The sequence below is a fragment of the Nymphalis io genome, chromosome 17 (assembly GCF_905147045.1).
Source record: "Nymphalis io chromosome 17, ilAglIoxx1.1, whole genome shotgun sequence".
NCBI lineage: Eukaryota > Metazoa > Arthropoda > Insecta > Lepidoptera > Nymphalidae > Nymphalis > Nymphalis io.
In genome coordinates this window covers 5,805,448-5,821,893 of record NC_065904.1, presented here as the reverse complement: position 1 = coordinate 5,821,893, position 16,446 = coordinate 5,805,448, and the positions used below count along the sequence as shown (strand labels likewise).

The window sequence follows — 16,446 nt, the reverse complement described above, 5'->3', positions numbered from 1 at the left end:
TAAAAAATATTTAAAAATTAAAAAAAATATCGTAAAAAAATAATACTGGTACGACACATATTATGAGATCAGCTTCTTACTATTGGATCTCTACTAATATAATAATATCAATATTAAAAAAATGCAGGAATACATTTCAGTACATACATTTCAAAAAAAGAATGTAAAAGAAAACAAAATTTTGCTATTTATTGCGTTTGTTTTCAATATGGGTGAAATAAAAAAAAAAAGTCAAATGTATGTGTAAATGTGGCATAACCTTTCAAGTTCTAAAGAAATCATCTCTCTACTTTTTAACATATGAGTACAGAACCACAGAGGAAGATTATGAAATTAATTAATTTAATATATTTTTTCTGAACATAAAAAAACTCAATTATTTCTATGTTTTAATTTTAAGCGCCATATGATAATGATATGTAAGATGTGAAAGTTTTTTTTTAATAAGCTGGTATATATTTGTTTTATAATTATTAAATCATTTTAAAAACCAAGCGAAACCATAGTAGGGGCAATCAAAAAAGAATACTGACGGCATCGGCGATCGCCTTTGTGCCAGAGATATCATAATTTACTAGTTACAACTGTGCTGCATTATACATATCACCTACTTAATTCAATGTTAAGATTTATTAAAATAAAAAAATATAAAATTATTGCCAACATTAAAAAAAAACAAGTTCTTTGTACTGTCACACCTTAACGCCTTAGCCTATATTTATATTCATTTAGATCTAATCATAAAAAAATACAATTACCACGAATAAAGCTATAACTAGGAGCTGAAATCATAATAGCTAGCTCATACAGTTAAGTTGAAAATAGCTTCAATTTAATTTTATAACAACACATAACTTATATTTAACTGATGACCAGCCGGTTGGCGTGGTTGGTAGATACCTTGGTTGTTGCCTTTCACACCGAAGGTTGTGGGTTCGATTCCCGCCCGGGATAGACATTTGTGTGCATAAACATGTCTGTTTGTCCTGGGTCTGGGTGTAATTATCTATATAAGTATGCATTTACAAAAGAAAAATAGTATATGTAGTATATCAGTTGTCTGGTTTCCATAGTACAAGCTCTGCTTAGCTTGGGATCAGATGGCCGTGTGTGAATAATGTCCCAAGATATTATTATTATTATTATTAGTATTATTATTATTTATCTTACAATATTTAAACTCATGGACACTCAATGTCACTTCAAAATTAGAAACTATTTGTTAGTAACGATACTCTAACAAAACATTACAACAGACAAAAATGCATGTGGATACGTCGTCAACTTACCAGCATTTACTTGGGAACCGATAATAATTATTAACGTGGTTTCGCCATCAAACCAATCATTGAGTCAAAGGCTACATGCGTTCTGACCCTGCCCGCCCTTTTTACGTCCAACATACCAAATTAAGGCAATATTGAACGAAAGATGCAACAAGCCTTCGAATACACGTTACAACAATTCGACAGCGTTTTTGATTGACGCACAATAATTTAAGAACCAATCGCTAATGTTTGATTGTTATATCATTGTTTGCACCGGTTTTCGAATTTCTATGTGAATGTTGTAGGTTCATTAGAGATAGCGCTGAGTCAGTGTGTATCGTGTCAGTGTTTAGCTGTCTATGTTAACACGATGACGTATAGCCATAATTTGATAGAAAAATAACTAACAATAAACTCAGCTCGATTAAATCTTGCTTGTGATATAAATGATCAGAATGTTTTATACGATAGATCTGTCAGTTTTTCAGATGGTCAGATTAGTAATTCCTTAAAAACTGACGACGCATTTTTTTGTAATAGGTGGCACCTACCCAGACGAGCTTGCACAAAGCCCTACCACCAATTATTGCAATTCTTTTAATTTTGCAATTATTAGTTTATAGGCGTGTGGTAATTTCTTAATTTTGCTCACTAATATAATATTAAAATAATGAATAATACAACAATGTTCTTACCACAGGGCCATCTCGGCTTTTTTTAGGTGAATCTTAACCGATGATCGTGGGTTCAAACCCGGGCAAGCACCACTGAATTTTCATGTGCTTAATTTATGATTATAATTCATCTCGTGCTTTACGGTGAAGGAAAACATCGTGAGGAAACCTGCATGTGTCTAATTTCACTGAAATTCTGCCACATGTGAATTCTACCAAACCGCATTGGAGCAGCGTGGTGGAATAAGCTCCAAACCTTCTCCTCAAAAAGAGGAGAAGAGGCCTTTAGCCCAGCAGTGGGACATTCACAGGCTGTTATGGTTTCGGTTACGGTACAACAATGTACCCTCTTTTTTTTTTTTTAATAGAATAGGAAAGTGGACGAGCATATGGGCCACCTGATGGTAAGTGGTCACCAAACGCCCTTAGACATTGGCATTGTAAGAAATGTCAACCATCGCTTATAGCCAATGCGCCACCAACCTTGGGAACTAAGATTTTATGTCCCTTGTGCCTGTAATTACACTGGCTCACTCACCCTTCAAACCGGAACACAACAATATCAAGTATTGCTGTTTTGCGGTAGAATATCTGATGAGTGGGTGGTACCTACCCAGATGAGCTTGCACAAAGACCTACCACCAGTAAATTTACTTATCACTGTTACACTAAACATCAATTCTTTGAATTGCTGCCTTCTAGCTGTGACTGAATGCGATTATAGGCACAGAAATATCTTCTTAGATTCGTAAGTCAGAACAGATGAAATAAATAAAAAAATATACATCGGATAATTTCTTAAACGGTGTGACCATTTACCTCTATGTCCCTTCCATCTGCTGTTACACTGGTTCACTCACCCTTTCAACCAGAACACAACAGTACTAAGTATTGCTGTTTGGAGATAGAATATGTCACTAAGTAATTCTGGTACAAATAAATAAAAAATCTAAAAATGGCGAGAGCTAGCACCTACTAATTTGTAATATATACATACTATGTCCTTTGTTTCTTTGGTCTGACAACATAATATGTTACGGAAGCTAAAGGAATTACGAATACTTGATTCGATTTATTTAACTGACATGGTCATTGGTCAGTGTGCACGTTGTCGAGTGTTCTCAGTTGAATGAGTTGTATCCCGCTCCACTGTCACGTGAATTAATGTAGCTGTCATAGCGTTTTATGTCAATGTCACTTGTCACCGTTAAACCATAGACAAATAATATATATTTTTAATTATTATTATATTCAAACAAAGATTTTTACGTCGATTCGCAGCAAATTTTATATTTGGAACACTATTGGTATCAGGACCTCATCATCATCATCATCATCATGATCAACCTTTCGTCGTCCACTGTTGGACATAGGCCTCTCCAATGGTACGCCACTGAGCTTGATCTTCAGCTTTCAGTCTCCGGCCACTTCGCGTATATCGACACTCCTAGCTACCTAGCCGAAGAGCGTCCTACGTTATGTTTGCCAAGGCGCGGTCTCCACTCCAGGACACTTCTACTGCAACGGTTGTCGGTTCTGCGACATATGAGTCCAGCCCACTGTGGTGGGTTCAGCTTACTAATCCTTTAGGCTATCTCGATAATTTTGGTTCTCGGATCACATACATTGCTATGCAGATGATAGTACAGTGCATGGTGGATACCACGGACGCGCAGTGGCTGGGCGGGCGGAAACTGAGGAGAGGCGGGAGAATCTTGTCATTGAACTCGATAGGACGTTAGAGCTTATCGCCAAATGGGGCTCTGATAATCTTGTTGAGTTTAATGGCAAAAAAACACAGGTATGCGCTCTCACGGCGAAAAAGTCAACATTTTCCCCTCTTCCCTCCCTCTGTGGTACTCCGCTGGTGATGCAAAGTAAAATCGCCATGCTGGGGATTGACGTTCGCTGCGACCTTAGTCCAAGAGATTACATCGAGGCTGTTATAAAAACAGCTTCACGGAAACTCGGAGTTCTGAACAAGGTGCGGCGCTTTTTCACGCCACAACAACTGTGCCTGCTGTACAAAACACAGGTACGGTCTTGCGTGGGATATTGCTCGCACCTTTGGGATGGCTCCGCTAAGTACCTACTTGAGGCCTTGGACCGGTTGCAGCGACGTGCCGTACGCATTATTGGCGACGTAAAGGTCACAAACACCCTTGAACCTTTACAATTGCGTCGTGAGATAGCAGCACTGAGCGCTTTCTATCGACTGTATCACGGCGAGTGCTCTGAGGAATTATTCTCTCTAATTCCTGCTTCCCCCTTCCTTCTTAAGTCCACGCGAACTGGTTCTCGATGTCACCGCCTTACTGTGACATCAATTCCATCGCGAACAAAGAAATTTGGCAACTCCTTTCTTTGTCGCACTTCCAAAAAATGGAATTCCTTACCAGCTCACGTGTTCCCCTCCTCTTACAACCCGGGTTCCTTCAAACGAGGCGTGAAGAGGCATCTTGCGGGCCGGCAAGGCGATGGCGGCTAGTGCAGAACGTTTTTCCCGTCTGTACTGGCCGTCGTCGCGTTTGGACTCTACTACCACTTACCATCAGGTGGAGTAGAGTCATTTGCCCTCCCGGCGAATATAAAAAAAAAAAAAAAATTTGGGATTCGATCTTTCATTCTCATTCAGCCCTCTTCATAGCTCGCTGAGTGACCTTAAAATTGTGGACCAAACTCACTGTCAGTGTCCATGTCTCGGCTCCTCATTCATCTGTAATTAACAAACAGAACGATTTCAATACACATTCTCTAAGAACTCACTTCAGAGTTATATATTGTGATATACTATTTTGATGCGTGTATTGATGAAATCATATAATTATTACCGTCAGTGTCGCATATCATTTTCTGACATTTCACGACCGTTTTCTACGGTAAGCTTAGAGTTTGTTCTTACAGTACTGTAGGCACTACTAGAATTCACTGCGTATCTCTCTCGTAAAATATTGAATACCCAATTACTATTTTTGTGAGTGTACTTAAATGTTATGATTAATATTATCAATGTCACATCACTTTCTGACATTTCACGATTGTGTTTTGCGGTGAGTTTCGAGTTTGTTGTTACATATCTCACTATTCGCGTTATTCATATTTTTATTGTCGACCGATTCGATCCCTTTTAACGTTATCAATTTTATTCTACAATATATAATTAATCTCGACAGGAAACATAAAATTGTAATTTTACAATTTATTTAATAGATTTCAATGCTGTATTGTTTACCATAGGATATATCAAAGATGACCGCACCAGCTGGACACGTCAACCGCAAAATATTGCATGTGGACTAATCCAACCGGAATCGAAATTTATTTTAACAATCGCTTTATGTGCGGAACCGAATGTTTAAACCGTAATTTAACGATTATACGAACTGAGGCTTTGCGTCATATGTGTTGTAAAATACGTACTAAATGAATATATCGTTGTATTCATTGGTATAACATTCCTTTGATCGCGTCAATGATATTTTATAATTGGTTTTCGCCATCAATTTCATGGCGGTAGCATTTAATATTGCTATTACAGTTTAATGGACATTTGTTTAAAAGTAATCTGATGCATTCATTTAAATTTAATAATATTAAACAAACAATATTTCTTTGTATATTCGTATCCATTCGTCGTTACTATAAATAGAAAGAATTGGTTTTTTTTTTGTTTAAGATGTTACCTAAAACAGTTCGTGTATACTGTTTAACAATGATCAACCATAGATATTTCATGCGATTAACTAATATCTTGTTTATTATCCACTACAAAAATTTCTTTATAATAGTTCTAATTAAAACTTTTAGACGTTAAAACGCATTTTTTGACGTTTACATAAAGAACATTCGTACGTTCAATTTTTTTAAATCTCGGTCAATGACGTCATGTCAATTCATGGTCAAAAGTGTTTATTTATCTTTACTCCTGTTATTGGAACAGGCTATTAACTGTATGTGTATGACCTTCTTAAATTGTTTGTAATGAAGATCTGTTAAAATCAGGGCGAATAGAACGAGATAATTTTATTGTCGTCCTCAACTTCGAGATGAGTGATAGCCAATTTGATACGTCACATCGCCTTGTAACTTTAAAACATAATTATCATTTTATTTATCTTCTTTTAAAGCTGAAGAAAACAAGTAACGGATAAAATAATTCATAAAAGTAAAAAAAAATTATTGGGAATTCTATTTTATGTGATCATTTCTTTCTATTTACCTATTTTCTTTATTGTGACGCTTAAAAAATCATTTCATTTCGAATAAACTAAATTTAACACGTATAATATTGAAGAAATTACTAACATTTTTGAGCAGCAGTGCTATTCCGTTAGAACTTATTTCATTACTCACCCGTGAAATATTGACAATCGACTTATGATTTGGTGATATGCAATTTTGAAAATGTTATAATTGTTATGGTCAATGTCGCATATCAGTTTCTAAAATGTCACGACCATTTTCTGCGATGAGTTTCGAGTTTGTTCTTAAAGAATGTAGAGCTATTCTAGCACTACTAGAATTTACTACGTATCACTCGTGAAATATTGAAAACCGAATTATTATTTTTATTACTATATCATTTAAATATTATCGATGTCACATCACGTTCTGACATTTCTGACAAAGTTATAATTATTATGGTCAATTTCGCATATCACGTTCTGATTGTTTCACAACCGCTTTCCGCTTTGAGTTCCCTACAGGGAGCCAGGAGGAGTTTTACAATGAATCTCCTACTGTAACATGGAACAAAAACAAAATATATTAACAGGCGATTCTACAAAAATGATTGCTTAAAAAACAAGTATCGTAATTCAATACATGTTATAGGAGACGGTGATGTAACTGTTTTGGAATCGTAATATTAATTACGGGACAAAAGTGGCGCCCTGCCGTGTGTCTACTGATGAGCTGAAACAATGCGTTTTTGAAAGTTACAATTTGATGCTATTGTACAGTCATATGAGAAAACGTTAATAGATTTCATCACAGGCCTAGTTATTGTGAAACGATTTCGCGTAATATCGCGTGACGTTACCTTGTATATTGTTGTAGAATTATTTGTAATATTCATTATATTTAAAAATATAATAAGTATCCATATATTCGGTTTTTCATACATTTTGGATATACAAATAAAGTGATATACATAGTCTTAAATTGTGTTCTCGCAAATCGCATCTGAAAATCTACTTAAAATAAAGTCACAATAAAACATTAACGAATAACAGATGCGCTAATTACAATAGCATGCTTCTTTATTATTATTTAAAATAAATTATTTTTTTTAAAGTAAAAAAAATCGATATTTAATATTTTTGTAAATCAAATTCCATAAATATACCCAAACCATTTAATAAATAAAATTATGGATTTAAGAATAAATATTCTCATATAAGGTTATTAGTAAAAGAATTGGCAACAATTCAATGAACGACTTTTTAAATATTTAATTGTCCTTGAAATATTTTTCCAGTGTTTGCTTATATAATACACAATGAACAAATTTCGTCACAAGTGTACAAGCGAGATCCATTTCCATATGTAATGTATCGTTCATTAACATACGTTTGTACTTCATAAGGGTGCTTGAGAACAATTTAAATTAAAATTTAAAAGCAATGACGACCGTGACTTGTGTTAACATCGTAAATAAAAACACTCAATGGTCAAATAACTTTTTAATTACATGGCGCTTATTTTGATTTTTTATGTTTTGTTTTTTCATCCGTGTGATATGGAGTGTTTTTGTTTCGGAATCGTTACGTACATATAATTTTATTTTATTTTAATATAATATGTATAATTATATTTATAACATAAATTTTAAAACTATTTCAATATTTTTAAATAAGAATGAAATACGAAAATAATTGTTTACAGTTCTCTTATTATCCGTAATGTAATTTTTTGGCTTGCTTGAAAAAGTTGAAGTTAATGTGTAGTGATCTTGGCTTTGCAAAAAATGACTCTCGTATTTATTTTAATGACCATTTAACTAAATTTAATAAAATGCTCTTACAGCGTGCTAAAACTTTATCTAAAGAGCAAAAATATAAATATGTTTGGGTCAAAAATTGCTCAATCATGGTTAGAAAAGGTGACACCAGCCCTGTTATTCATATTGCGAATGTCAATGATTTAAAAAAAATCAAATAGGCGTTATTATGTTTCAATTGTCATCTTTTGTTTTACTTATTGCGTACATAAATAGCTGTTTCTTTTTTCTATGTTCAATCTTAATTAATTTACTTTATTTAAATACAATTTCCCTAAATGCTTTATTACTGCGACTTTATAACAAACTAATGATTACCAAACTTTATTTGCTTGACAAGTGTATGAAGATTTTTATTATTCTTAAATTTGTGAATATTAATTATGCTTATAATCCTCGGTCACCGTGTTGGATCATAATAATTTAAAAATTTATTATCAAAATGTTCGTGGGTTGCGCTCCAAAACTAACTTATTCTATAAAAGTTTGCTTCTTAACGATTTTGACATTATCTGTTTAAGTGAAACCTGGCTATTGGATTCGGTGCTTAGTTCTGAACTTTTTGACTATCGTTATATTGTATATCGATGCGACCGCAACTATCAGGGTCGTGGTGATAAAATGGGCGGCGGAGTGCTAGTTGCATTACGTCGTGAGTTTGAAATACACAGTTTTGAAAGGGTAATTTTTGATCAATTTGCAGCTGAAGCCATAGTTGTCACTATTCGTCTTAAACAATCACGCTTGCTAAACATTTACTGTTGTTACTTTCCTCACTGCCCGCAGCAAGTTGAATCCGAAAAATACTTTTTTGATTTAATCTCTAAATTACTTTTTGATAAACCTAACGATATTTATTTAATCCTGGGCGATTTTAATGTAAGCAATGGGCAATGGATACAGGTCGAAGATTATTTGGAGTTGTCCGACTCTCTCGGAGACTCATTAGTAACTATATTACACAATTTTCTGTCTTTTTCCAATCTAAAGCAGTATAATGTTATTTGGAACTGTACTGATCGTTTATTAGACTTAGTTTTTTGTAATCGAAACTGTAATGTCTCTAAATGTCCGTTTCCCCTACTCGATGAAGACAAATACCACCCGGCTCTAGAAATATCTTCATTGCAAGTACATGCCGAATTAATGCGTCACTCTCCCCATTCAATCCGTCTTTTTCATAAAGCCAATGATGAGGCAATTAACAAGTCTCTTAATGAAATTGATTGGGAATTTCGTTTTTCAAATCTTGATATTGAATCTGCTACGGCTACTTTTTATAATATCGTTTATAGTATTATCGATCAACATATACCATCCAGAATAGTCAAGGTCTCACATAAATATCCTGTTTGGTACACTAAACCTTTAATAAAAATAATTAATGAAAAATTAAAATATCATAGAAAATGGAAAACTTACTCTAGACTTAAGGATTATGACACATTTTTGCTTCTGAGGGATAGACAGAGAATAATTGAAATCGACTGTTATAATGCTTACATTGATCGCGCAGAATGCGAAATTAAGCGTAACAGCAAATATTTCTGGTCTTTCTTAAAATCAAAGAAGGAAGGTCCTAACGATTTACCAAACGTTATGGCTCTTGAGGACACAGCGTCATCTGATGGCGAGGAGATTAGCAACATGTTCAATAGTTATTTTCAATCTGTGTTTGAACCGGAAGGAGGTTCAGTTTCATTGCCACCGAAGAGTCGATCTTTCGTGGATCTACACTCTATTGAACTCTCAATTCCAATTGTCAAGAATTATCTTAGAAACCTCGATACACGCAAAGGTACCGGCCCCGATGCTTTACCTCCCTGTTTTCTTATACAATTTCGCAATGCATTAGCGTTACCAATATTTTTATTATTTAACATGTCTCTCCACACCGGATGTTTACCAACTTTATGGAAAAAATCTTACATTGTACCTATTTTAAAATCCGGTAGCAAACATGATATAAAAAATTATAGGCCCATATCCAAACTTTGCTGCATTGCGAAGTTGTTTGAAAAAATAATTTACGACACAATATTCCCTATTATACGTCCTCACTTAATAAATGAGCAACATGGTTTCATTAATAAAAGGTCGACGGAGACAAACTTATGTGAATTTTTGCATCAGGTTTCTAATTCCATGGATCAAGGACATCAGGTGGATGTCGTGTATACCGACTACTGCAAAGCCTTTGATAAAGTGTCTCATAATATACTTATTTACAAACTTGAAAGTTTCGGTATACATGGCGACCTGCTCAGATGGTTGGATTCATACCTTCGCAACCGTTCTCAGGCTGTCTCTATTAAAGGTTATCTGTCATCTTTTATACCGATAAGTTCAGGTGTTCCTCAGGGCTCTCACCTCGGTCCTTTACTTTTCAATATATTCATAAATGACATAAATAATGTTTTTGTGTCTTCAGATTTTCTTTTATATGCTGATGACACAAAAATTTTCAAATCTATTAAATCTTTAGATGATTGTCATGCTCTACAATCTGACTTAAATAGGTTAGAGACATACTGCAAATTAAATTCTCTTCATCTTAACATAAACAAATGTGCTATAATTTCTTTTTCTCGTAAGCGTAAAACTTTGCTTTATAAATATACTGTCAATAATAACGACATATCAAGGAAGAACGAGGTGAGAGACTTAGGCGTGACACTGGATAGCAAGCTCTCTTTTGGTTCTCATATTAGAAGTATTTCAACAAAAGCCTATCGCATGCTAGGATTCATCATGAGAACAGGATCTGAATTTAAAAATACTTCTACTATTAACCTGCTTTATAACGCGTACGTCCGTTCTATACTCGAGTATGCATCTACGGTATGGAATCCTCAGTACAATATTCATATAAATGAAATCGAGAAGATCCAATACAAATTTTTAAAATATTTGTCTTTTAAATCTAGCGATTCTACCCATGAACCTTTATTAGCTCTTTCAAAACGCCGATCTATGAGAGACCAAGTTCTCTTATATAAAATTATTAATAATATTGTTGACTCCCCTTTTCTACTTAGCAAGTTGTCTCTGAACTGCCCACGATCCAACGCTCGTCAACCGTTATGTTTTTATACTCCCACTTGTCATTCATCACATAATGCTAACTGTTTTCTAATCAGAGCTTGTCGCGAATATAATAAGCATTTTGGGAACATTGATATATTTCATTTATCTTTGATTAAATTTAAAGATAATATTTGTAACAATCTTAAATTAACTTAATTATATATTTTTAATATTGTCCAATAATTTTTCTCTTATTGTGTTAAAGTATTTGAGTTTTTTTATGTTTCATCAATCGGTGGAAACTTCGCTGGATAATGTGATATTTAAATTGTATTATGTAATTAGATTATATTTTATATCTGTTTGTTTCCCAAATATTAAATAAATAAAATTAAGAAACATCATTAGTTCGATGTTAGCTAACAATCTAAGGCTGCCTGATCTGAAGATTAAAATCTGGACAAAATTTGAAAATATCGGGATTTTTGCTTTGTTATCGGGAGAAATATCTATTCTAAATAAACATAGAAAAAAAAACAAATTTGTGCGCTTCAACATTACACATACGTAACTTATTTAAGTAAAGTCGAGATGGCCCAGTGGTAAGAACGCGTGAATCTAAACCGATGAACGTGGGCTCAAACCCGGGCAAACACCACTGAATTTTCATGTGCTTAATTTCTGTTTATAATTTATCTCGTGCTTTTCGGTGAAGGAAAACATCGTGAGGAAACCTGCATGTGTCTAATTTCATCGAAATTCTGCCACATGTGTATTCTACCAACCCGCATTGGAGTAGCATGGTGGAATAAGCTCCAAACCTTCTCATCAAAAAGGGAGAGGAGGCCTTAGCCCAGCAGTGGGATATTTAGAGGCTGTTACTGTTACTGTAAATTTTAGATTGCTATCTGTATTGGTATCGGACTTTAGTGAATCCTCCAATTGGGACCTTTTAGTAGTAATTTTATCTCATTTCAGTCTCACGCAATTCGCGGGCTTATCGTAACGTAACGAATGTATGTATCACAATTCGCACATTCACTCACACATACATACATTCTTAATACAATATAAATACAGAACCTTATTAATGCTATGTTAACCAACAAACAAAGATCAAATATCACACATTTCTATGTAATTAGATGTCTTATTTACTTCTCATTAGGAATTTTAATATGAATTGAAAAATTACAATAAATTTTGTAAATTATCTCCATTTATTGAGGTACCCAGAATCTGTATCCATATTTTTTATACAGATATTTGTGTGTTCATGTATATTTTGTATGTATATGTTTTACAAGCATCAGTTCGTAGGGTTGTCTGAAAAAAATATATAATTATTTTTTATATTTACCTTAAGAATTTTATTTGGTTTTTTATTTTTTTTTTTTATTTTTAATAAATATATTTATTATTATTGTTTTTAACATCTTCATAAAATATTTATAGTTTTTTTTTTATCGACGATACATATGATACACCTGATCGGTGTGTCATATGTATCGTCAATCGGTGTGTGTGTGAAAGATATGTATCAATATATTTTATATAAAATATAGTAGATGCATAGTCTTAAACTATATACATAATATTAAAATGAGTTTTGAAGTTGTATTTTTTAATCTTCAGATGGCGACGCAGTAGGAAGAGAAGGAAGCTGGTTCGGAGCACGGATAGGATACGCCGAACTCGAAACGCGAGCGCTGCCAGCGTTCCTGATTGTCCGGGGCTTGCGCGCCGCTACCACGAGTGTAACACTACTGTATGTTCATATTTAACTTTAATTATATATTGCCACCACTTTACTGGTGGTAGAGCTTTGTGCAAGCTCGTCTGAATAGGCACCACCCACTCATCAGATATTCTACCGCAAAACGTACGTGGTGTTATTGTGTTCCGGTTTGAAGGGTGAGTGAGCCAGTGTAATCACAGGTACAAGGGACATAACATCTTAGTTCCCAAGGTCTGAGTAGGCACCACCCACTCATTAGATATTCTACCGCAAAACGTACGTGGTGTTGTTGTGTTCCGGTTTGAAGGGTGAGTGAGCCAGTGTAATCACAGATACAAGGGACATAACATCTTAGTTCCCAAGGTTGGTGGCGCATTGATGATGTAAGCGATGGTTAACATTTCTTACCATGCCAATTTATATGGGCGTTGGTGACCACTTACCATCAAGGGACCATATGGCTCGTCTGCCTTCCTATTCTATAAAAAAATACGATTTAAACAGTTGAAAAGTCAGTCAGTCAGTTATCAGTCAATCAGTAAATAATCCAAATTGAAGTGAGTGTGTTTTATTCAGAGTTTTATATTAATTTAAATTCTTATTTATTTATGCTTAGAAGCCCAAAGGAATATCATGTTTTGTCTTGTATAAAAAAGATGGGATGTCACAATTCTCAAAGTAGACGAAGAAAAATTAATAATAAGAGCTTTATATTTGAAAATTAAGGATAGGTTTCATTTTATAATAGATGATAGATGAGAAATATATGAGTATGGCATATTACCTAGTAGTAAAACATACTGACTTAAATCATATCAACATCATACGATTATTTTTACATGATCGGATGGTAAGCGAGAAATTTGCAAATACATTTAGCACTAGTTACAATGCAATCTATTTTTTGTTTAATATCTAAAATGTATTGTATGTTTTACGAGATGGTTTAAGTGAAATCTTGACTTTTTTTACTTGTAAGTTCATATGTAAAGTTGAATAAAGACATGATCAAGTGATATTAAAACGCATGCGCAATGGCGACCTTTACTTCGACTACTAATATTATCTTGATAAGAAATATTTCATCGTCGTAATCATGATTTCTTATAACCGCTTTAGAATAGCAAACTTTATAAAATAAGAGGCATTTCAATTTATAACAGACACGAATATGACAAAAAGAAAATAGGCAAAAACATTCATTTAACTACTAACTATTAATCTTCAATTATTCGGAAAGTACGTAAAACTACTCCCTCAGGTCACGTCCGATTGCCGAACTATCAAATTATGACACTAAGGAAATTGAGACTTACTTGACTATTTTCCGTTTAGAATGACCGTCTTGACGGAAATCTGTCAGTTTTCATCATCTGTCTTCATCATCATAGTATGCCAAATTGGCTGACGCTTACGGTCACTGCTCTGCTCCTTTTGGGTTGTAGAATTATGTTGTAGTACTAAACGCTTCTGTGGTACTGACTAATAAACTGGCTGTTAAACATATTTTGTAAATCAGACTGATACATTCTTAGAATATAACATTCAACTACACTATCTCTCTTTATATATTAATGCAGAAAATATTTAAATTATTATTATTATCAAAATAAATAGCTGGTGTATTTTTATTTGTAACAGCCTTGTCCTGGCCCAGTCCGTGATCCCCGGACTGAACAGTGCGCGGTGTACGATCGCAGACCGTTCCGCGGGAGATTTTACACTTGGGTACCCTATGTGGACGGTAAGCTTGAATGCGTTTTAATTTACTTTAACGAATATAAGTAAGCCTTAGCAGGATTTCTAAAATACTTAAATAAACATAAAATACAATATTATTCTTAAATTATATTAAGATATCTTTATTTTCAGAAGTTTGTTAGGGAATTCTTAGTATTGGTAGGGCTCGGTCTTGTAATAAAGCTATAAAATCTAAAAGCTGTTCAGGTATTTGGCCTTAAGAGTGGACCCATTAACCTGTTAGTCTAACGCAAGCAATACAATACAAACTATTGCCGTAATTATGTTGAATGGTGGGTGAGCCAGTGTAATTATATTTGCGGTATTAATAATTTAACATTCGACCTTCTTGTCGAATCCACATTTTGAACCAGTGGTTATAGTAGACGATTTGAAATTACTTGTAAAAGTGTATTTTAAGAAAAGTATTTATATTGATTGATTTAATTAAAAAAAATTGAATGGAACCTTATACTTTTTATTGTAAGTCTATAACCCTTCGATGAAACGAAACATGAATAAAGCTATAAATATAAATAAAGCGTTTTTTGAAATGTTAAAGTTATTGTGATATTATAATTGCTCGAACATTATAAAATATTGTTTTTATGAAGGGAATGCGCCGTGTATACTCAACTGCCGGCCGCGCGGGCAACAATTCTATGCCTCATTAGCATTGGTCGCCGACGGCACTCCTTGTACCAAACCAGGATTTCGCGCTATATGTGTACAAGGGTCTTGTAAGGTAAGTTATTCATTTCTATTAACTAGACGATTATTTCAAAACTTTTTAGCACTGTTTAGTAAGTTTTCCTTAAGCCTAATTTATATAGCGCCATCTACCGGTGAGTAGCAATAGCATTACCAAATCAGATAGTCGTAAATATTGTAAATAAAATCCAGATAATATATTATATTAATTGGAAAAAAATATAATAATAATTTTTATTAAAATAAGAAATATATTAAAATAATCGTAAAAAACTAAAAAAAAATCTTTTTTTTTTATTGTATTGCAACAATTCTATATATATAATAAGATTAGACATACTTAATTTCAAGATAAAGCTTTGATTATTTTTTTAATGTAATAAATAAATATATATGTGTATGAAACGTGATGCGTCACATTTAACTTACCAATTAGCCTTGCAGTTACAAATTGGTTTTATAGAAAATGTAGGCAGTGATTGACGTAATTACAATATATTATCTACCACAATATTAACTACAAATACATTATTTATAAACTTATTACATATTTATACTAAATTATCCATATTCTAAAAACTTTATTTACGATATTATATATACTATTTAACTCGTAAATAAAGGAAATAAATTAAAAACACAATTTAAAAAATATGTTACACAAGGATTCACATTAAAAAAAAACAAATGGAAAACTAAAGTATTATATTATATTGTCTTAACCGATTTTAGATCAACTTCCAAACTCCGTGCTGTTACTGAGTATCACATCAACTCAATCAACTCAATAACTTTTTAATGATCCGACCTAGGCTTAGAATCACGAACCTACAGCCTTATGATCAAATCACTAGACCGAGTCAGTGACCGTCCCATAATTATCATGACAGTAAATACCCTTCAAGTTACATTGTACAAGCGATTATATTCGCGATTTATATGACTACCTAAAGTTATAATTTAAATGCTACGGCTTTCCAAACAACTTCTACATTAGTAGTCAATGATTAGTAATTGCAAAGTTTCTTATCAAGACAGAAGCAATCGGTCCGTACGCCTGTGCAGTGCACATAAATTATATACTTAGCAAGATAAATAGTATACAATTTACTTTTCATTCACTCGATATTAGCATATCAACTAAATAACTCTCTAGCTTATACAGGTCTTAAAAATTATAAGTTGCTTGAAGATTTAATTTGCTATGTTGTATGACAAAACAGACCAGGAAAGATAACGCCCAAAGTCATATCGCTTTGAAAAAAAAAATATGCAAGAATAATCGAA

The 16,446-nt window shown here is 33.4% G+C and overlaps 1 protein-coding gene across 1 annotated transcript in view; it reads left to right on the top strand.

The window, feature by feature from the left end:
• Positions 1 to 16,446, top strand: part of LOC126775075 (thrombospondin type-1 domain-containing protein 4-like) — a 153,978-nt gene that overhangs the window by 76,989 nt on the left and 60,543 nt on the right. The window contains exons 5-7 of the mRNA XM_050496815.1: positions 12,606 to 12,738; positions 14,350 to 14,452; positions 15,063 to 15,193. Of these exons, the coding sequence (XP_050352772.1) occupies positions 12,606 to 12,738; positions 14,350 to 14,452; positions 15,063 to 15,193 (367 nt within the window). The remainder of the gene's footprint in view (positions 1 to 12,605; positions 12,739 to 14,349; positions 14,453 to 15,062; positions 15,194 to 16,446) is intronic.